The sequence below is a fragment of the Scyliorhinus canicula genome, chromosome 21 (assembly GCF_902713615.1).
Source record: "Scyliorhinus canicula chromosome 21, sScyCan1.1, whole genome shotgun sequence".
Lineage (NCBI taxonomy): Eukaryota > Metazoa > Chordata > Chondrichthyes > Carcharhiniformes > Scyliorhinidae > Scyliorhinus > Scyliorhinus canicula.
Window position 1 is genome coordinate 58045895 of NC_052166.1, and position 18628 is coordinate 58064522.

At 42.9% G+C, this 18628-nt stretch overlaps 1 protein-coding gene across 11 annotated transcripts in view; it reads right to left on the reverse strand.

Moving 5' to 3' along the window:
- The window catches only part of LOC119955494 (formin-binding protein 1), a 280892-nt gene that overhangs the window by 169743 nt on the left and 92521 nt on the right, over window positions 1-18628 (reverse strand). For all 11 annotated transcript variants that reach the window (XM_038781726.1, XM_038781734.1, XM_038781730.1 and 8 more), the window contains exons 3-4: window positions 2539-2595; window positions 1242-1389 (exon numbers count right to left, since the gene is read on the reverse strand). In XM_038781726.1, coding sequence (XP_038637654.1) covers window positions 1242-1389; window positions 2539-2595 — 205 coding nt within the window. The remainder of the gene's footprint in view (window positions 1-1241; window positions 1390-2538; window positions 2596-18628) is intronic.

Below are 18628 nucleotides of genomic sequence, written 5' to 3' on the forward strand. Positions count from 1 at the left end.
AAACACACAGAGAAGTGTAACCAAAGATAATACAGGAGCGTAATAAAAGAAAGGATTCCATATGCTTCTTTACCTGCAGTCTCAACCTGCCCTGCCACCTTCAATGATTTGTGCAGATATATGCAAGGATCCTCTGCTTCTACATCCTTGTCAGAATTGTACCTTTTATTGCCTCTCCCCTTCACCCTACCAAAATGGATCACTTCACACTTCTCTGTGTTAAGTTTCAGCTGAAACTTGTCCACCCACTCCATGCACCTGTCCATGTCCATTTGGCGTTTAACACTATCCGCCTTGCAATTCATAAGAAATAAACTATCTTCATTCTTAATTTCTTCTTAAGTTCCAACTGGGCATGGACCTGGACCGATACCTGGAACGCAGAACTAATACACAATTTGAAATACTCCCACTCAGAAAGCACATACAATTGCAACACGGGAAATGGGGAAAGACACGGTAGCACAGGGATGATTACTCATTTCAGCCTGGGGTTGGCACACATTTCTTTTGTCCAGCAGAGGCAGCTTTACTTTGTATGCAACTACTTTATCTTGAAGTGCTTGACGGTGACATTGAGTGTTACACTTTTGCAACAAAATCCAACCCTGTCCTCACTTATTATATGCATACCATACAATTCCAACCGAGTTTACTGACTTTGTATCTGGACCACAAACATTCTTATGCCTCCCCGCCCCAGACAAGGGAAACTGAAACTTGATGACATTGCCAACACAAATGTTGAAATACTTCCCCCCTCGGTATGTACGGTTCAATATTACACCACATGTTGAGCATAAGAACCTGAATATCAAACTTTTATCCGAGTGAGTTTTTACCATAATATCATGAATCCGTTAACTTTCAACATCTCTGGTTAGTTATCTCAAAAAAGGTTTATCCCATTAATTCTCAGGTAAAATACAAAAATTATTACCCTATCTCCAGCAACACTGATGAGCAAAATACTTCAACATTACTTATTTTTTTAAATTTTGAATTGACAGTCCGAAATGGCAAATTTTATTCTCCCCAAACAAAAAAAGCAAAAGATAAAGTGCTCTGCCAGTAAGAGAACATAAAGCTTGCTGACGGTTTTCTGTCCACCATTGAAGACATTTATGTTAGTGCTTAAAAAATCGAAATTATCCTAAAAATTTACAAAAAGTTTCATTAAGAGTCCAAACCTTCCAAACATTCTATAATAATAACAGCAATAAGTATTGCACAGAAGTTACCAATTTTCTTTCTTGCTTGAGTTCCTGGATGTAGCGTGACAGCTCGGCATAAATTAGCCCGCTCATGTTCTCAGCGATCACCTCATGCTGGCCTGCATAGTCATTCATTTCATTCAGAACAGTTACAAATGCTTGACATGATGTATATCTGTAAAATAATATATTCAGTTATAGTCTAAATATTTTTCTTTAAAAATCAATTTCAAATATTTTAGATCAATGGTCAGAGTTAGTAAGCCTATTAGTAAACTATTTATCCTGAACTTCCAAAAATTGGATGTGTTGACTTTCCATAGTTCCTAAAATACAAGTTATAATTATATCATGATATTTTCCTCCGAAAATATTTTAACGATTGCTATGTAGAAGCAACATTTCATTGCAAACAGAAAGGGGTCTATAAAAGATAATTCATTGAAAGCTAATTTATTCTCCATCTCCTCCAATCATCAGAAGATGCTAACTACAACATTCTGTAAGTTAACACTGTGTGCTATTTCACTCGGTCACAGTAATGAACATTTCCACCCTTCCGATGTCCAGAGTTTTCATTTGTGATTGAAGGGAAGCATTAATTCAGGCAAAATTTATTTCAGCAGTATTTGAGTAGAATTTATTCTGAGCGTATATGCACCCCAATTAAAATCCAATTTGTATCCAGAGAAGAAATGGGGAAGGGGGTGGGTCAAACATTCAAATATTACCCACCAGGTAGGATATTTTTTTCACATTATCTAGCTCTTTGTTCTTCCAGAAGTTACTATTTTTCCTTTTTTATGAAGAAACTCAAGTTTTTCAGGAACATTTGATGTTCAACCTTTAATTTATTTTTACTTCCAGAAAAAAACAGGCCCATTTTCACCTTCCTATCTCTCTGCAACCCACCACCCACTCCTGAAAGTTGTTTTTTTTATGTGAAAAAGTGTTTGTTTTTGTGGATTTACTGGGGAAACCAGAGAAATAAATACTACAAACCAATCCAATTACATAAAAGAAAAAATTGCTCCAACCTCCAGGTCTTTTTAAATCTAATTTTTGATTTTAGGAAAACTAATTTTGAAAACACAATTGACTCACATTATCATTTATAACAAAACAAGATATAGTATCTCAGGGTTTTGGCCAAGGATGGTATCATGACTGGTACAGGCTTGGAGGGCTGAAGGATCTGTTCCTGTGCTGTATTGTTCCTTGTTCCTCGTACTACAGAACAACACCAGTGCTGTATCAGGAGACCTTAACTGCATTTGAAGTATTAATGGATTGTATAACTATTTTGAATCTGAAAGGGACACACCTCTGGTCTTCCTCTTCTTTGGAGTTCCTTTTCGGCTGATACTTTTTCGAAAGATTCCTGAAGGATCACACAAATAACACAAGAATAATACATTAATTTGAAAGAGTTTTGAGAATTAAGCACAAATACATGCTTCTCACAAAACTCATTTGATCTGAGTTTTGAATCAAAGTAAAATAGACACTGGTTTCAAATAATAATTTTCTCCAGATGCAAAATATCCCACAAATAACTCCTGTTATGATAGGGAGATGTGCGGAAATTGGATCTAGAAATGGGATCCGAGATGGAGAGGACAATTTAGAAGTTAACTGACTGAGGGTTGTGGTGAATGTACTTCACCTAATGCATGAGCTCTGTACTGTCTGTATAATAATGTGACCCATGACCTGGAAGTGATGATACGGGCTACTTCCAGGTACTATACTGGAACCCCAGTGGGCTCCACCCTCACCAGGGCCGATTCCCTGCTGGGTCACTGTCTGTGCGGAGTCTGCACGTTCTCCCCATGTCTGCGTGGGTTTCCTCCGGGTGCTCCGGTTTCCTCCCACAGTCCAAAGACGTGCAGGTTAGGTGGATTGGCCATGATAAATTGCCCTTAGTGACCAAAAAAGGTGAGGAGGGGTTATTGGTTTACGGGGATAGGGTGGAAGTGAGGGCTTAAGTGGGTCAGTGCAGACTCGATGGGCCGAATGGCCTCCTTCTGCACTGTATGTTCTATGTCTATGTTATGTCACACCTGCTGGACTTGATTTTTTTTAACAGGGGGTGAATGTACTTCACCTAATGCATGAGCTGTCTGTACTGTCTGTATAATAATGTGACCCATGACCTGGAAGTGATGATACTGGCTACTTCCAGGTACTGTACTGGAACCCCGGTGGGCACCGCCTCTGGCTCCGCCCTCACCAGGGCCATATATAGTCCGGCCACCTGTGGGTGGCACTCATTTGTACAGCCGACTCTGGCAGGCGAGTTCATGGATATTAAAGCCTAATGTTCACTCGTTCTCATGGTCTCACAGTGAATTGACGGCATAACAAGGGTAAAACTGCTAGCACCAAGTCAGAGGTATAAAGTATAAGCCCAAAAATGGCCTTAGTTACATTGTCCCATTCAGACTTAAACTCGTTAATGGGAATAAACAGGATGCCCCTCTTCAGCCGGGGTGATTCACTCAATAACCATTGTCCTCCGGAACTCTCTGATCTGCCCAGCTATGAGCCCATTACAGAGTCTGGTGGCCTCTCTTGTCTGCAAATTGGAAGTTAATTGCATATTCATAGCATGACCCTGTTCTTTTGTTAAACAGGAATGGGTAATCAAAAGCCAAGATCACAATGTTGAGTTCAAGTCTGGACACCCCAGGACAGAGTCATTGTTTGAAGGACTGGGCAGAGCTCAGAGAGAGAAAGAATCCTGTTCGAACAGGTGGAGGGAGGAGCCATTATTTCAGGGGCTGGGTAGAGCTCAGGAAGAGAAAAGAATTATGTTTTAATAGGTGGAGGGAGAGGTTTTGGAAAGTGACCGTGAGAGGTCATGAAAACGGCCACCTAGAAAGGTATTCAAAAAGGGGTCTGAAAGAGCTTCACTACCAACAGGAATATGTTCTGTTAATGCTAGTATCAGCTTTGCTTGCCTGTGCAAGTAGAGCATGAAACAAAATGAAATGAAAATCGCTTATTGTCACAAGTAGACTTACATAGATTACATAGAACATAGAACAGTACAGCACAGAACAGGCCCTTCGGCCCTCGATGTTGTGCCGAGCAATGATCACCCTACTTAAACCCACGTAACCCGTAACCCAACAATCCCCCCATTAACCTTACACTACGGGCAATTTAGCATGGCCAATCCACCTAACCCGCACATCTTTGGACTGTGGGAGGAAACCGGAGCACCCGGAGGAAACCCACGCACACACAGGGAGGACGTGCAGACTCCACACAGACAGTGACCCAGCCGGGAATCGAACCTGGGACCCTGGAGCTGTGAAGCATTGATGCTAACCACCATGCTACCGTGAGGCCCAAATGAAGTTCAAATGAAGTTACTGTGAAAAGCCCCTAGTCGCCACATTCCGGCGCATGTTCGGGGAGGCTGGTATGGGAATTGAACCCACGCTGCTGGCCGGGCCTTGGTCTAATTTAAAAGCCAGCGATTTAGCCCTGTGCTAAACCAGCCTCATAACCAGCATAGAGCTGTATGTTATGTTATGTGCTGTTTAACGGGAAATCATGTGTTAGGGTTAAAGGATACAAGTAAATGGTTCTAGTTAGGTATGAAGTTTAAAAATTTAAATATTGTTTTTCTTTTGTTTTAATAAAATTTTGTTTGTAAAAATAACCACGCCCCATTTCTTATTCAATCACTCCTGGGGTGAATTCATCTTTCTGCACAGTTTTTAAAAATGGTTTAAACATTGCTGCTCTGGCCCAGTATCTTAGCCACTGTTGGGGTTTGAACAGGCGCCCGTAACACTATATATTATAAAGGAGGAAAGCAAGATAGAGAGACTGAGGGATATCAGAGCTGCCAACCTTTCCCAACAGAAATCAGTATTCCAGATATTTTGGCAGTAAATTCGGTATTTTCATTTCAAAGAAAAAATGCTCACCATTCGGAACTACAACTTTACACCTTTATTGTGCAATTTTAAAACACAAATGGAAAATGCAAATCCAGTGCATTTACATACATGTACAGGCACCTCGAAGCGAGACCGTGCAAAGGATCACATGACACGCATGCATCCGATAGTGTGCGGGGTGGAGATAAGAGGGGGCAGGGCCTCTGCGCGGGTCCCTGTCTTCCAGCAGCCATCGTCAAGGAAATCAATCAAAGCATTTCGGGAGGAATGCATTAACTGCAGCAATCAGTTCCTCTTCCCACCTTCCCCCACGCCACAAAGTCAGCCAGCCCCTCAAAAGGAGCTGCCTCTTAATATATTTTTTTCTTCCCTCCCCCAAAAAACTCCTAGCTTAAAAGGGCAGCACGGTAGCATAGTAGTTAGCACAATGGCATCACAGCGCCAGGGTCCCAGGTTCGATTCCGGCTTAGGTCACTGTCTGTGCAGAGTCTGCATGTTCTCCCCGTGTCTGTGTGAGTTTCCTCCAGTTGCTCCGGTTTCCTCCCACAGTCCAAAGATGTGCAGGGGTAGGTGGAATGGCTGTGCTAAATTGCCCTTAGTGTCCAAAAAAGGTAAGATAAAGTGGGGTTACCGGGATAGGGTGGAGGTGTGGGGTTAGGTAGGGTGCTCTTTCCAAGGTCCAGTGCAGATGCGATGGGCCAAATGGCCTCCTTCTGCACTGTAAATTCTGTGATTGTGTGAAATACTCTCCTTCAGTGCGGAGTCAGGTTGGATTTGACCGAGGGCTGCAGTGGATTGCATATTTCAACACGATAAATCGTATTGTCGTATTCAAGCAGATTTTCCATATGAAATACGGAAAATCCGTGCTAGTTGGCAGCGCTGGGATATATTTATTTTGGTGAAGTAATCAAGAATAAGGGGACTAAAATCCAAATTAGAGCCAGGTCATGCAAGAGCTAAATTAAGAATTTTCTTTTCGACAAAGGGTAGTAGAAATCTTCAAAACTCTCCACCAAAAGACTACAGATATTAGGATAATTGGAGGTTTTGAAATTGAGATAGATTATTGTCGGGAAAGGGTATCAAGGGACTTGGAGAAAAGGTGGGAAATGGGAACTGGGGTGCAGATCAACCATGATCTAACTGAATGGTGGAGCAGGCACGAGGGGCTGAATTGCCTCCTCCTCTTTCTAATGTTCCTGTACTGCTAGACTAAGAGACAGCTTTAGCAATTTAATGCAGGAAATCAATACATGAAGTTCAGTCTTCTGTAACTGGAATTGCATAAGCATCAATAAAAGTGCATAAAGTTATTTAAGTTATGGCAGTCAGGCAGCATTGTGGCACAGTGGTTAGCACTGCTGCCCGGTGCTGAGGATCTGGGTTTGATTCCGGCCCCGGGTCACTGTCTGTATGGAGTTTGCACATTCTTCCCGTGTCTGCATGGGTTTCACCCCGACAACCCAAAGATGTGCAAGTTAGATGGATTGGCCACATTAAACTGCCCCTTAATTGGAAGAAAAATAATTGGGTACTCTAAATTTACAAAAAAAAAGTTATGGCAGTCACTGGTTAACTATCAAAATGCTGGTATTCTTGCATTATAGGTTTCCAATTATATAATAAATAAGTGAATGGTTGCTCAATGAAGCATGCAGTCAAATTCTACGAGTGGGCATAAACTGATTTCAAGTGATACTGAATCGCATTTCACTGATTTACGGGTTCAAGCTTGTCTCAACAATGTGTGATGGGCTACAAACCAACACCAGTTGCTTACCCAAGAAGGCTCAGCACTCGTAATGGCAATGTTACTGTGATCAGATATAATCTGTAAATGTTTTGCACAAAGCACACAATCACCTACAGCTCCCTACAATCACATTGGTGTCTGCCAGTGCATAAACTGACTTTGTGCTCAAATATTTTTTGTTCCGTATAAATATGGTAATCTACATCATCAGTCAGAAATAAATCAGCATTCTTAAACCTTAATTAAACACAGTTATTTAAAAAGTAAAATGTTAATTTTCCCATCCTAATTAGGATTCAAACACACCTTCCTGAATAGTAGATTTAACAGATTATAATTTAATTATTTGAATAATGAATTAATTCCCTGGCCTCCAATGAAATTCACACAGGGGAAATCAACATGTTAACTAGAAAGAAGAATCAATTTGCATTTAAATTGTGCCTTTCATAACTGCTGGATGCCCCAAAGTGCTTAACAGCCAATAAAGTACTTTTAGTTACCGCTAAAATAAAAGAAAACACAGCAGCCAATATGCATACAGAAGGACAACCAGAGACAATTAGATAAATGACCAGGTAATTTGCTTGAATGATACTGCTCGAGAATAATATAATAACAATAATTGCTTATTGTCACAAGTAGGCTTCAATTAAGTTACTGTGAAAAGCCCCTAGTTGCCACATTCTGGCACCTGTTCAGGAGGACAGTACGGGAATTGAACCCGCGCTGCTGGCCTTGTTCTGCTTTATAAACCAGCTGTTTAGCCCACTGTGCTATTTGCCAAGACATCAACAATTTGCTTTTATTTTGTGCCTTCAATGTACAAAAAAATTCGCAAGGTGCTTTTACGCGACAAATATTAATTCACAGCAAAAAGGGAACCTAAATAAATCAGAATATGCTGAAAATATTCAGGTGGTCAGGCAGCATTTGTGGACAGAGAAATACAGAGTTACGGTTTCAGGTCGATGAGCTTTCATCAGGAAATAGGGATAGATTGACTAAAAGCTTGGTCAAAGAGGTAGATTTTAACGGCAGTTCTTAAAAGGAAGGCAGGGAGGGAATTCCAGAACCCAAGGCTTATATGGCTAAAGGAATTAGAGAGGGATGTGTGTCCATTGGAAATCAAAGTTGGAGGAATGCAGAGAAACTCCCTATTCTTCACCAGGTAGTGACATAGGATTTTTTTATCTTCACTCAAAGAGGCCTTCACTGAATGGTGAAGTAGTGGAACATTCGCATGAAGATGCCTCACACATTTGAAGATAATTAGAAAGATCCAGCTGTTTCAATTCTAAAAAGTGACACAGCAGATCAACATAAATAATCTTTTCTTGTCAAATACAGGGAATGGCATATTTATTGTAAGATGCTCACATAAAACACTAAATATCAGTTTTTTTCAAGACCAACACCATGGCAACACCATACACGCCATCCATCAGCACTTCACATCTACTGTCAGTGGCTTCTAACAAAAATTAGTGTGGTCTAGACCCCTCTCTTTCAATTTCACTCTACAAGAAGCGTATGATTAATGTGTCGGACCAAACTGCTCTCCTCATCACAATTCCTAATGACAAGTATACTGGCAGTTTATACTGTAATAGACAGTTTTCATGAGAATAAAGAGTTTCCGCCTGCATGATACAACTCCCAAACTCATCTCCATTCACCTCTCTTATAAGAGAGGCTTTGAGCTGATTTTCTGCTAATCACAGCACTCAGGTCTTGCAGGACAGGGAAAGAGGAGCTGGGAAAAGTATGGCATTTGAGAGAGGTTGGGGAAAGCACATCGATGAAGCAGGGAGAGAGAAAGTGAAATACTTGATAAAGGACAGAGTGGAGAATAAAAGCATACTTCCTTGACCTTGTGGGGCCACAGAGTGCGTCAGCATGAACTGGAAGAGGGACAAAAGTGCTTGATTGAATGGAATAGGATGAAAGTATGTATGCTAGGTTTAATTAGGAATGCAGAATGAGAAGGCTGCTGGTATGAATTCGAATGGCTAGAGCAGAGGAGTTTCTATTGTAGGATGAGAAATAATCTGGGTTACAGTACCTCTAAACTAGGCCCAGAAGTGGTAGAATTCATGTGTTAATTAATGCAATGTGGCTAAAGTGAATGTTCAGGAAACATTTTGATCTTGTTTAGTCTGTTGAAAATCCAAATTGCAATCAGCTTCAAGAGTTAACCTTTAAAAAATAAATAAATCAATTGTGAAGTATGGAAATGCTCAAAATTCACCATAATACGTAACTTTGTGAAGCAAAATTTGAAGATTCACTGGCCGAACAAGGCTAAGGACTCGCCTTGAAGTATAGCCTTAACATTATATTTCATCCATCAAGTGTTCATGCTTTTTTCCTTTACAGATTTCTAATCAAGGTTGTTCTGGAACTGGTAGCTTTTAGGTTTTGTTATAAGTTTTTTAAGCTGTTAGCCAGCTTTTGCTGGATTTCTGGGCATGGAAGGCACATATGGAATATGAACATTATGCCACAATTGCCAAAAACTTGCATTTATGGAATCCAAAGCCATTTTACTTTTAAAAATAAATAAATTTAGAGTATCCAATTATTTGTTTCCAATTAAGAGGCAATTTAGCGTGGCCAATCCACCTACTCTGCACATCTTTTTGGTTTGTGGGAAACAGACAAAGGGAAAATGTGTCATTTTACTTTCTTTTTAAATAAATTTAGAGTGCCCAGTTCATTTTTTCCAATTAAGGGGCAATTTAGTGTGGCCAATCCACCTAGCCTGCACATTTTTGGGTTGTGGGGGCGAAACCCACACAAACACGGGGAGAATGTGCAAACTCCACACGGACAGTGACCCAGAGCCGGGATCGAACCTGGGACCTCGGCGCCGTGAAGCCACAGTGCTAACCCACCGGGCCACCGTGCTGCCCTCATTTTACTTTTAATAGTTTATAACGCATGACATGAAGTTTTTTTAAAGACAACCTAAAGATGGGATTTTGTGCAGATCACTGATAAAAGGGAAATATGATAAATATCAAATGAATCAGGCCTAACCCTAATTGTAATGTAGTGACAATCATTTGGCTGTAATATCACAAAAATAGTACATAAATTATAATTGATCAATTGCAGATCACTTACATTATATTTTAATTACGCAAAATTACAAATGCAAAGCTGCTATATTGCTACTGTTTTCTGTAAAGCCGGTTACAAATTTTATAGGTCCATAGCAGGTATTCTCTCTAATTTAGAGTCAACAATCACTCCCATAATCAAACATTCCCGCCCACCTCACCCCTTTACAATCTGGATTATATTTTTCGACCTAATTTTGTTTTTAAAATAGCATTGTCCAGGATCATAACTAAAATTTCAATTTATGTATCATCGTCACAGCAGGAAAAGATCCCAAAGCACTTCATAGGAATTTAGTTGGATAAAAATTGACATGGCCCAAATTGGTGGATTGACTAAAAGTTTGGTTAAAGGCGCAGATTGCAAGAATGGTCTTAAAGGAGGAGAGGACAGGCAGAGCAGTCGGGGGAGGGAATTCCAAACTGAGAGCCTTGCCAGTTGAAGGTACAACTGGTAATGGAGAAGCAAGGGGAGAGGGGGATGTTCAAGAGGCCAGAGTTCAAGGAACGCAGGTTCCCGAAGGTCTCTGGAGCTGGAAGAGGTTACAAAGATGGAAAGGATAGAGCTGATGGAGGGATTTGGAGACAAGGATGAGAATTTTAAGCAGTTGAAAAGTATGACTTCATTGAGTGATTATTTCGAAGTCTCTGGTTGTTTCCTTAAATACTTTGAAAGGGTGAATGAACAAAATTTAACATTCATTTAACACCAATGAACAGTAACAACTGTGAACAGCATTATCTTAGATTTATTTGTCTGAGGTTCGAAAAGAAGAGAAGATTTATCTCAGCTGTGGATGCAGGACTCGCGTAAGTATTTTGAAGCACAGACTGTCAATATTTAAGAATAGGATAGGCAGTGGTGGAAAGAAATAGACAGAAAGAAATGAAATGAAATGAAATTAAAATCGCTTATTGTCACAAGTAGGCTTCAAAGTTACTGTGAAAAGCCCCTAGTCACCACATTCCGGCGCCTGTTCGGGGAGGCTGGTATGGGAAAGAACATGGAAACAGGATGGGCGCATGAAATTCGAACTATTGTTGGTGCAGAGGAAAAAACCATCATGAGCGTTGGATTCCAAAAGTTTCTTTCCATTGGGGTTTTACATTTTGAATATGAGTCAGGAAAGAAAACATCTGCCTGCTCTCCTCTGAACATTGCTCTCTTCCTCTTTATTACAAATGTCAGAAATTACAATCTTTCGGACAGATCTAAGTGATTACAGTTGCCTTTTTTCAACCACCAACAAAGTACAATGGGGGTAATTAGATGTTTTAACAATTTAACATTTTTGCTTTGAAAATTGCAATTAACATTAAATGTGGCCAGACTGTAAAAACAGAACAAAAAGTTTAATCTGTTTCTCCTATGTATAAATGCAGACATCACAATATATTATTAAAAAAAGGCTGACAAGTGTGACAACAGGAAGTCATTTTGTGCAGAAGGAAGCACATGCAGATGCAAGATATTATAAATGAGATGGAGACAGCTTTATAAAATATAGAGACTGGGTAAACAGAAAGCTTTCAGCATTCCATGATTCAAGATTTGTTTGCTACATAAATGTATATATTTATTAAAATTGTATATATCAGAAAAGTCACTAATGGTGCATTCAATCCCTACTTCTCTATCCCTCACATATATTCAAAATGCAAATCATAAAACTGAACCCTCGGCTTTTAATTATCCATCCATTCAGTTGAATAAGCTAAATATTTATGCTTAAAAGTTTTAAGCGAAACCTAGAAACTGAAACTGGCTTACAATGCTCACTGGGTAAAGGAGAGAAAAGGAACTGCAGATGAGTCAGAGAAGTTCGATGAGAAAGGAGGAGGATTGGGGCCTTATGGCTCAAAATGGGATAAGAAAATTTGTATTGCTCTTCGGGAAAGTTAGAGATGAAACAGAGTTTAGTTTAAGTCAATGTAATATTGGCAGGTAACAGGATTAAGGGAATAGGGTTTGATAAGGTTCCCCACGGTAGGCTATTGCAGAAAATACGGAAGTATGGGATTGAAGGTGATTTAGCGGTTTGGATCAGTAATTGGCTAGCTGAAAGAAGACAGAGGGTGGTGGTTGATGGCAAATGTTCATCCTGGAGTTCAGTTACTAGTGGTGTACCGCAAGGATCTGTTTTGGGGCCACTGCTGTTTGTCATTTTTATAAATGACCTGGAAGAGGGTGTAGAAGGATGGGTTAGTAAATTTGCAGCTGACACGAAGGTCGGTGGAGTTGTGGATAGTGCTGAAGGATGTTATAGGATACAGAGGGACATAGATAGGCTGCAGAGCTGGGCTGAGAGGTGGCAGATGGAGTTTAATGCGGAAAAGTGTGAGGTGGATCACTTTGGAAGGAGTAACAGGAATGCAGAGTACTGGGCTAATGGCAAGATTCTTGGTAGTGTAGATGAACAGAGAGATCTCGGCATCCAGGTACATAAATCCCTGAAAGTTACCACCCAGGTTAATAGGGCTGTTAAGAAGGCATATGGTGTGCTAGCCTTTATCAGTAGGGGGATTGAGTTTCGGAGCCACAAGGTCATGCTGCAGCTGTACAAAACTCTGGTGCGGCCGCACCTGGAGTACTGCGTGCAGTTCTGGTCACCACATTATAGGAAGGATGTGGAAGCTTTAGAAAAGGTTCAGAGGAGGTTTACTAGGATGTTGCCTGGTATGGAGGGAAGGTCTTACGAGGAAAGGCTCAGGGACTTGAGGTTGTTTTCGTTAGAGAGGAGAAGGCTGAGAGGTGACTTAATAGAGACATATAAGATAGTCAGAGGGTTAGATAGGGTGGACAGTGAGAGTCTATTTCCTCAGATGGTGATGACCAACACGAGGGGACATAGCTTTAAATTGAGGGGTGGTAGATATAGGACAGATGTCAGAGGCAGTTTCTTTACTCAGAGAGTAGTAGGGGTCTGGAACGCCCTGCCTGCAACAGTAGTAGACTCGTCAAATTTAAGGGCATTTAAGTGGTCGCTGGATAGACATATGGATGAAAATGGAATAGTGTAGGTCAGATAGGCTTCAGATGGTTTCACGGGTCGGCGCAACATCGAGGGCCGAAGGGCCCGTACTGCGCTGCAATGTTCTATGTTCTAGGGTGGGGGATTGGGCCTAGGTAGTGTTTCTTTTGCAGGGTGAGTGCAAACTCGATGGGCCGAATAGCCTCCTTCTGCACTAGGATTCTCTGATATGATTCTATTCTCACATGCACCAAAATCAAATCCTTAGCCCTGTTGAACCCCAGGACCCACAACCTAAACGTCTCCACTTTACACTTCAGGACTGTCCCCCAACTCCACCTCGCCATGATCCTAACAAGCAGACTGTAATCCCTGGTCATAAAATGACCCCAAGTTCCCAGACCAGGAGACCCCACTCTCCATATGCCAGAACCTGCCTTACTGTTTCAAGGATTTTCAAATTTTGCTGGAAATACAAGCCTATCCCTGCAGAGAAGTTGGTGTCTCAGGTTACACTCGACATAGTACCCCGGGTCTTATAAAACCTGACTCCACCAGTCTTCTTTGGCTAAACAAGCATGATTTCCCCAAAGAAATTCCATGTTACTCGTCATACATAGATAGATAGAACAGTACAGCACAGAACAGGCCCTTCGGCCCTCGATGTTGTGCCGAGCAATGATCACCCTACTCAAACCCACGTATCCACCCTATACCCGTAACCCAACAACTCCCCCCCTTAACCTTACTTTTTAGGACACTACGGGCAATTTAGCATGGCCAATCCACCTAACCCGCACATCTTTGGACTGTGGGAGGAAACCGGAGCACCCGGAGGAAACCCATGCACACACGGGGAGGACGTGCAGACTCCACACAGACAGTGACCCAGCCGGGAATCGAACCTGGGACCCTGGAGCTGTGAAGCATTTGTGCTAACCACCATGCTACCGTGCTACCGTGCTGCCCACAGTCATGGGCTGTGTGGGTTCCTGCATGGCTGATGAGCCCGATTCTGGAGCCACAACTTTGACTACACACTTGATAAAGGGTCTCCCACGTTGAAGTACATGTTGTATTTCTTGAGATATGCCTTCAGGGTGTCTTTGAAGTGCTTCTTTTGGCTTCTTCCTGTTCGGGAACCTTCCTTGAGCTGGGTATATAAGATTTGCTTTGGCAGTTGCGGTTCTGACATCCTAAGCACATGGTCGGCCCAGCAGAGTTGGTTTCAGATGACCATGGCCTCAATGCTGGCTCTCTTGGTTCCTTCAAGGACATTGATGTTAGTACATCTGTCCTCCCAGTGATACAGATAACCTGTCTCAGACAGCGTTGATGGTACCTCTCCAGCACCTTGAGGAGGCATCCGCATGTAGTCTAAGTTTCTGTTCCGTACCAAGGAGTTGGGAGGATGACTGCCTTGTACACGAAGATCCTGGTGTCAGCACGGATGTTGCGGTCATCAAAGATTCACATCCTTAGATGCCCGAAGAAGGTGCTCATGATTGGATATGATGTTGGATCGCCACATCAATGTCAACCTTAGAGAGGAGGTGGCTCCCCAGGTATGGGAAATGTTCCACATTCTGTAGGATTTCTCTGTTGATCTTGATGGGAGGAATCAAATCTTGCCCTTAGCAGGTTGGTCAAAGACTCGAGTCTTCCTGAGATTGAGGCGGCGATCGATTCTTCGGTATACATCCATGAAGGTGTCAAGTACAACTTGGAGGTTCTCTTCTGAGAGAGTGCAGATGGTGATGTCATCCTCATACTGAAGTTCCATGATCGATGTCAGTGTTATTTTCTTCTTGGATTTCAACCGGTTGAGATTGAAGTTTTTCATTCATCCTGAACACAATGTGCACTCCACTGGGAAGATTGCTCTTGACAAGGTGTAGGATGGTGGAAAAGGAGATGGAAACAAGACTGGGGTAGATGACACACCCCTGCTCGACTCCAGTCTTGACCTCGAAGGTTTCTGTCTTATTTCTGGCAGTGAGGACTGTCACGACATCTAGCCATGGAGGATATTGATGAATTTTTCTGGACAGGGTCTTCCAAAGCACTTTCCGATTGACGGAGTCAAAAGCCTTGGTCAGTTCAATGAAGACCATGTAGACTCATTGATGTTGCTCCTGGCATTTCTCTTGAAATTGCCGAGCAGTGAAAATCATGTCCACTGTTCCATGGTTTCGTCAGAAGCCTCTTTGGATTTCTTCAAAGACTGGGAGAAGGCAGCTAGCAAGGACTCGGGTGATAATCTTCCCGTCGATGGAGAGTAGGAATATTCCTCGGTAGTTGCCACAGTCTGCTTTGTTCAGAGGGCCACATCAATGCAGAGAAGTTGGTGTATTGGTTACACTCCACATACTATCCCTGTTCGTATAAAACCTCTGACTCAGTCAGCAATGCTACAGGAGACCTATTAATGTGGTGGCACAGTGGTTAGCACTGTTGCTTCACAGCACCAGGGACCCAGGTTCAATTTAGGCCGAGGGTGACTGAGTGGAGTTTGCACATTCTCCCCGTGTATGTCTGTGTTTCCTCCGGGTGCTCCAGTTTCCTCTCTCAGTCCAAAGATATGCAGTTTAGGTGGATTGGCCATGCTAAATTGCCCCTTAATGTCCAAAAATGTGTTGGTTAGGTTAGGGAGCTACAGGGATGGGGCAGTGGAGTGGGCTTGGGTGCGGTGTGCTTTCAGAGGGTCACCTTCCACACCATAAGTATCCTATGATTCTATGATTTCAAGATAATATAAATACCATGTATGGCAGAATAGAACCAAGTACCAACGAGTACAGCCAGGCCTCATATAAAATGGCCACTGGCAATGGTGACCTTCAACCCGGAAGTGAGCTCACATCAATCTTGGTGATGACATTCAGCTGAAAAACAGACGAGATAAGCGGATCCTCGAACCATAGGAAGAGGCTTGGGGTGGAGGCCAGGAGGTAGTGGATTCCTTACTTTGTACCATTTGTTATGTGCTTTGTGGACTACGACCCGGACCAGTGGATTCAGGTGTGGATTACTTGCATTCTACCATTTGCTGTGTGCATTGTGAACTGTGACCAGGGCCAGGCTGCAAGCCCATTTTGGAACTTGGCTGTGGATTAGGTAAAAGCCTTTATTGGTAAATTGAACCTTTTTCGTGTCGACATCTATGAGCACTTGCGTGTAATTATCAATAAATTGACTATTTATTGTATCTGGGCTTAAGGCCTCAGGTTATCTGCTTGTGTCTCTAACCCCACCTATGTCGTCGCCCGACACCTTGTGACATGACAGATTATATAAAATAAGCATAATGAGGAGGAAATGAAAGTGGATAAATTACCGGGGTCAGATGAATTGTACCCCAGGGAGGAATTAGTGGATGCCCAGAGGATCATTTTTCAATCCTCACTAGGGACAGGCAAGGTACCACAGGATTGGAGGTCTGAGAACATTGTACCATTGTTTAAAAAGAGTGCGAGAGATAGGCAGCTGGTTTAGCACAGGACTAAATCGCTGGCTTTGAAAGCAGACTAAGACAGGCCAGCAGCACGGTTCAATTCCCGTACCAGCCTCCCCGAACAGGTGCCGGAATGTGGTGACTAGGGGCTTTTCACTGTAACTTCATTTGAAGCCTACTTGTGACAATAAGCGATTTTCATTTCATTTAGGTTTAGCTCACTGGGCTAAATCGCTGGCTTTTAAAGCAGACCAAGCAGGCCAGCAGCACGGTTCGATTCCCGTACCAGCCTCCCCGGACAGGCGCCGGAATGTGGCGACTAGGGGCTTTTCACAGTAACTTTATTGAAGCCTACTCGTGACAATAAGCGATTTTCATTTCATAAATAACCTGTGCATGGTAACCATATGCTATATTTAGTTCAGCTATATAATATTGGATGTTGGCTGGGGAAAAAAGGGGCAACTCAAGAGTTCAGGGAATATGGGTAGTTGGGAACTAAGGGGTAACTTAATACCCCGATGGGAAAGGGGCGTCTTTGACTGTCCTCTTGAGGTGGACCGAGTGCAAAGGGTGCTGAGGAGGTTGCTAATGGGGAAGCGCCAAGGACAATGGTGGTGAGGCTGCATCGTTTTATTGATAAGGAGAAGTTTACGAGGCTGGCATAATAGACAAAGAAGTGTACATGGGAGGAGAATGAGCTGCGCATTTATCAAGACCCAGATCGGAGCCGGCAAGCAGAGGGTCAGGTACAACCAGATTAAGGCTGCCCTCTCTAAAAGAAGCTGGGTGAAGTTTGGGGTTGTGTACCCCGCTCGTTTGTGGGTTACACACCAGAAGCAAGAGTTTGATTTTGACTCGCAGGAGGAGGCGAAGGACTTTATGAGAGACTATGGACTGGGAGGAGTACAAGGATATTGAACATTGGAGTGATGTTTTGAGTCTGTGTGCACACAGGATTGGTGGATTGGCGATTATTTTTTTCCAATGAAGGGGCAATTTAGAGTGGTAAATCCACCTACTCTGCATATCTTTGGGTTGTGGTGGTGAAACCCATGCAGACACGGGGAGAATGTGCAAACTCCACACACAGTGACCCGGGCGTAAAATCAATGCAGACAGGGAAGACCTTGGAGGCAGGTGGGTTACCAGCCGAGTTGTATAATGTTTGGTGCGGAGCTGGGGCCCCTGCTTGTGGGGGTGTACAATGAGTTGAGAGGAAGGAGGGGTGCTCCCCTCCTCCACATTGTCGCAAGCTTCCCTTTAGTTGATCTTAAAAACCCGGAGTAGTGTGGGTCATACTGCCCAATTACGCTGTTAAATGTGGATGCAAAGGTGTTAGCGTTGCAGGTAGAGGACTGTGTGCTGGGGTTGGACCAGACGGTGTTTGTGATTGGGCAGCAGCTGTTGACACATGTGCACAGGTTGCTCAATGTCATTATGATGCCCTCAGAAGGGCAGGGGGTAGAAGTGGAGATGGCAATGGATGCAGGGATGACTTTCAATTGAGTTGGAAGGCATATCTGTTGGAGGTGCTGGGCTGGTTCGGATTTGGCCACTATTTATCTCGGACCTGGTGGGAGTTATGATAGGATTATAGAGATCCTGAGGGAATTTAGGTGTTTTTGAGGGTATAAAATGAACATGGTGATGTGTTCCCAATTAATGCCAGAGGGCAGGAAAGGAGACATGGGAAGTTGCCGTTCCGGGTGGTGGGTGCGCAGGATACAGGTGGTGCGGAGCTCGGTCCAGCTGCATAAATTGAATTTGGTGCAACTGGTGGAGGGTATGAAGTCAGACTTTAAGAGGTGGGATGCCTCTGTCACTGGCGGGCCATGTGCAGACGGTTAAAACGACAGTCTTGCCCAAGTTCCTGTTCGTGTTTCAGAACCTCCCCATCTTTGTTCCCAAGTCCTTTTTTTGGAAGGTAAATGGGACAATTTTGGGACGACCCCGCGGGCGAGGAGTATTTTTTGCAGGGGGTGGGGGGTGTTTGGTCATTATCGGGCTTGCTGGATAACTACTGCGTCGCGAATATCACAATGGTCAGAAAATGTGTCGTGGAGGAGGGGTCGATTTTGGGGCGGATGGAGGCAGCGTATGTAGGGGACAGGTCTGAGGGCACTGTTGTTAGCACCAGTTCTCGCTAGCCCAGTATTCCATGAGCCCAGAGGTGGTCTCAGCGTTGAG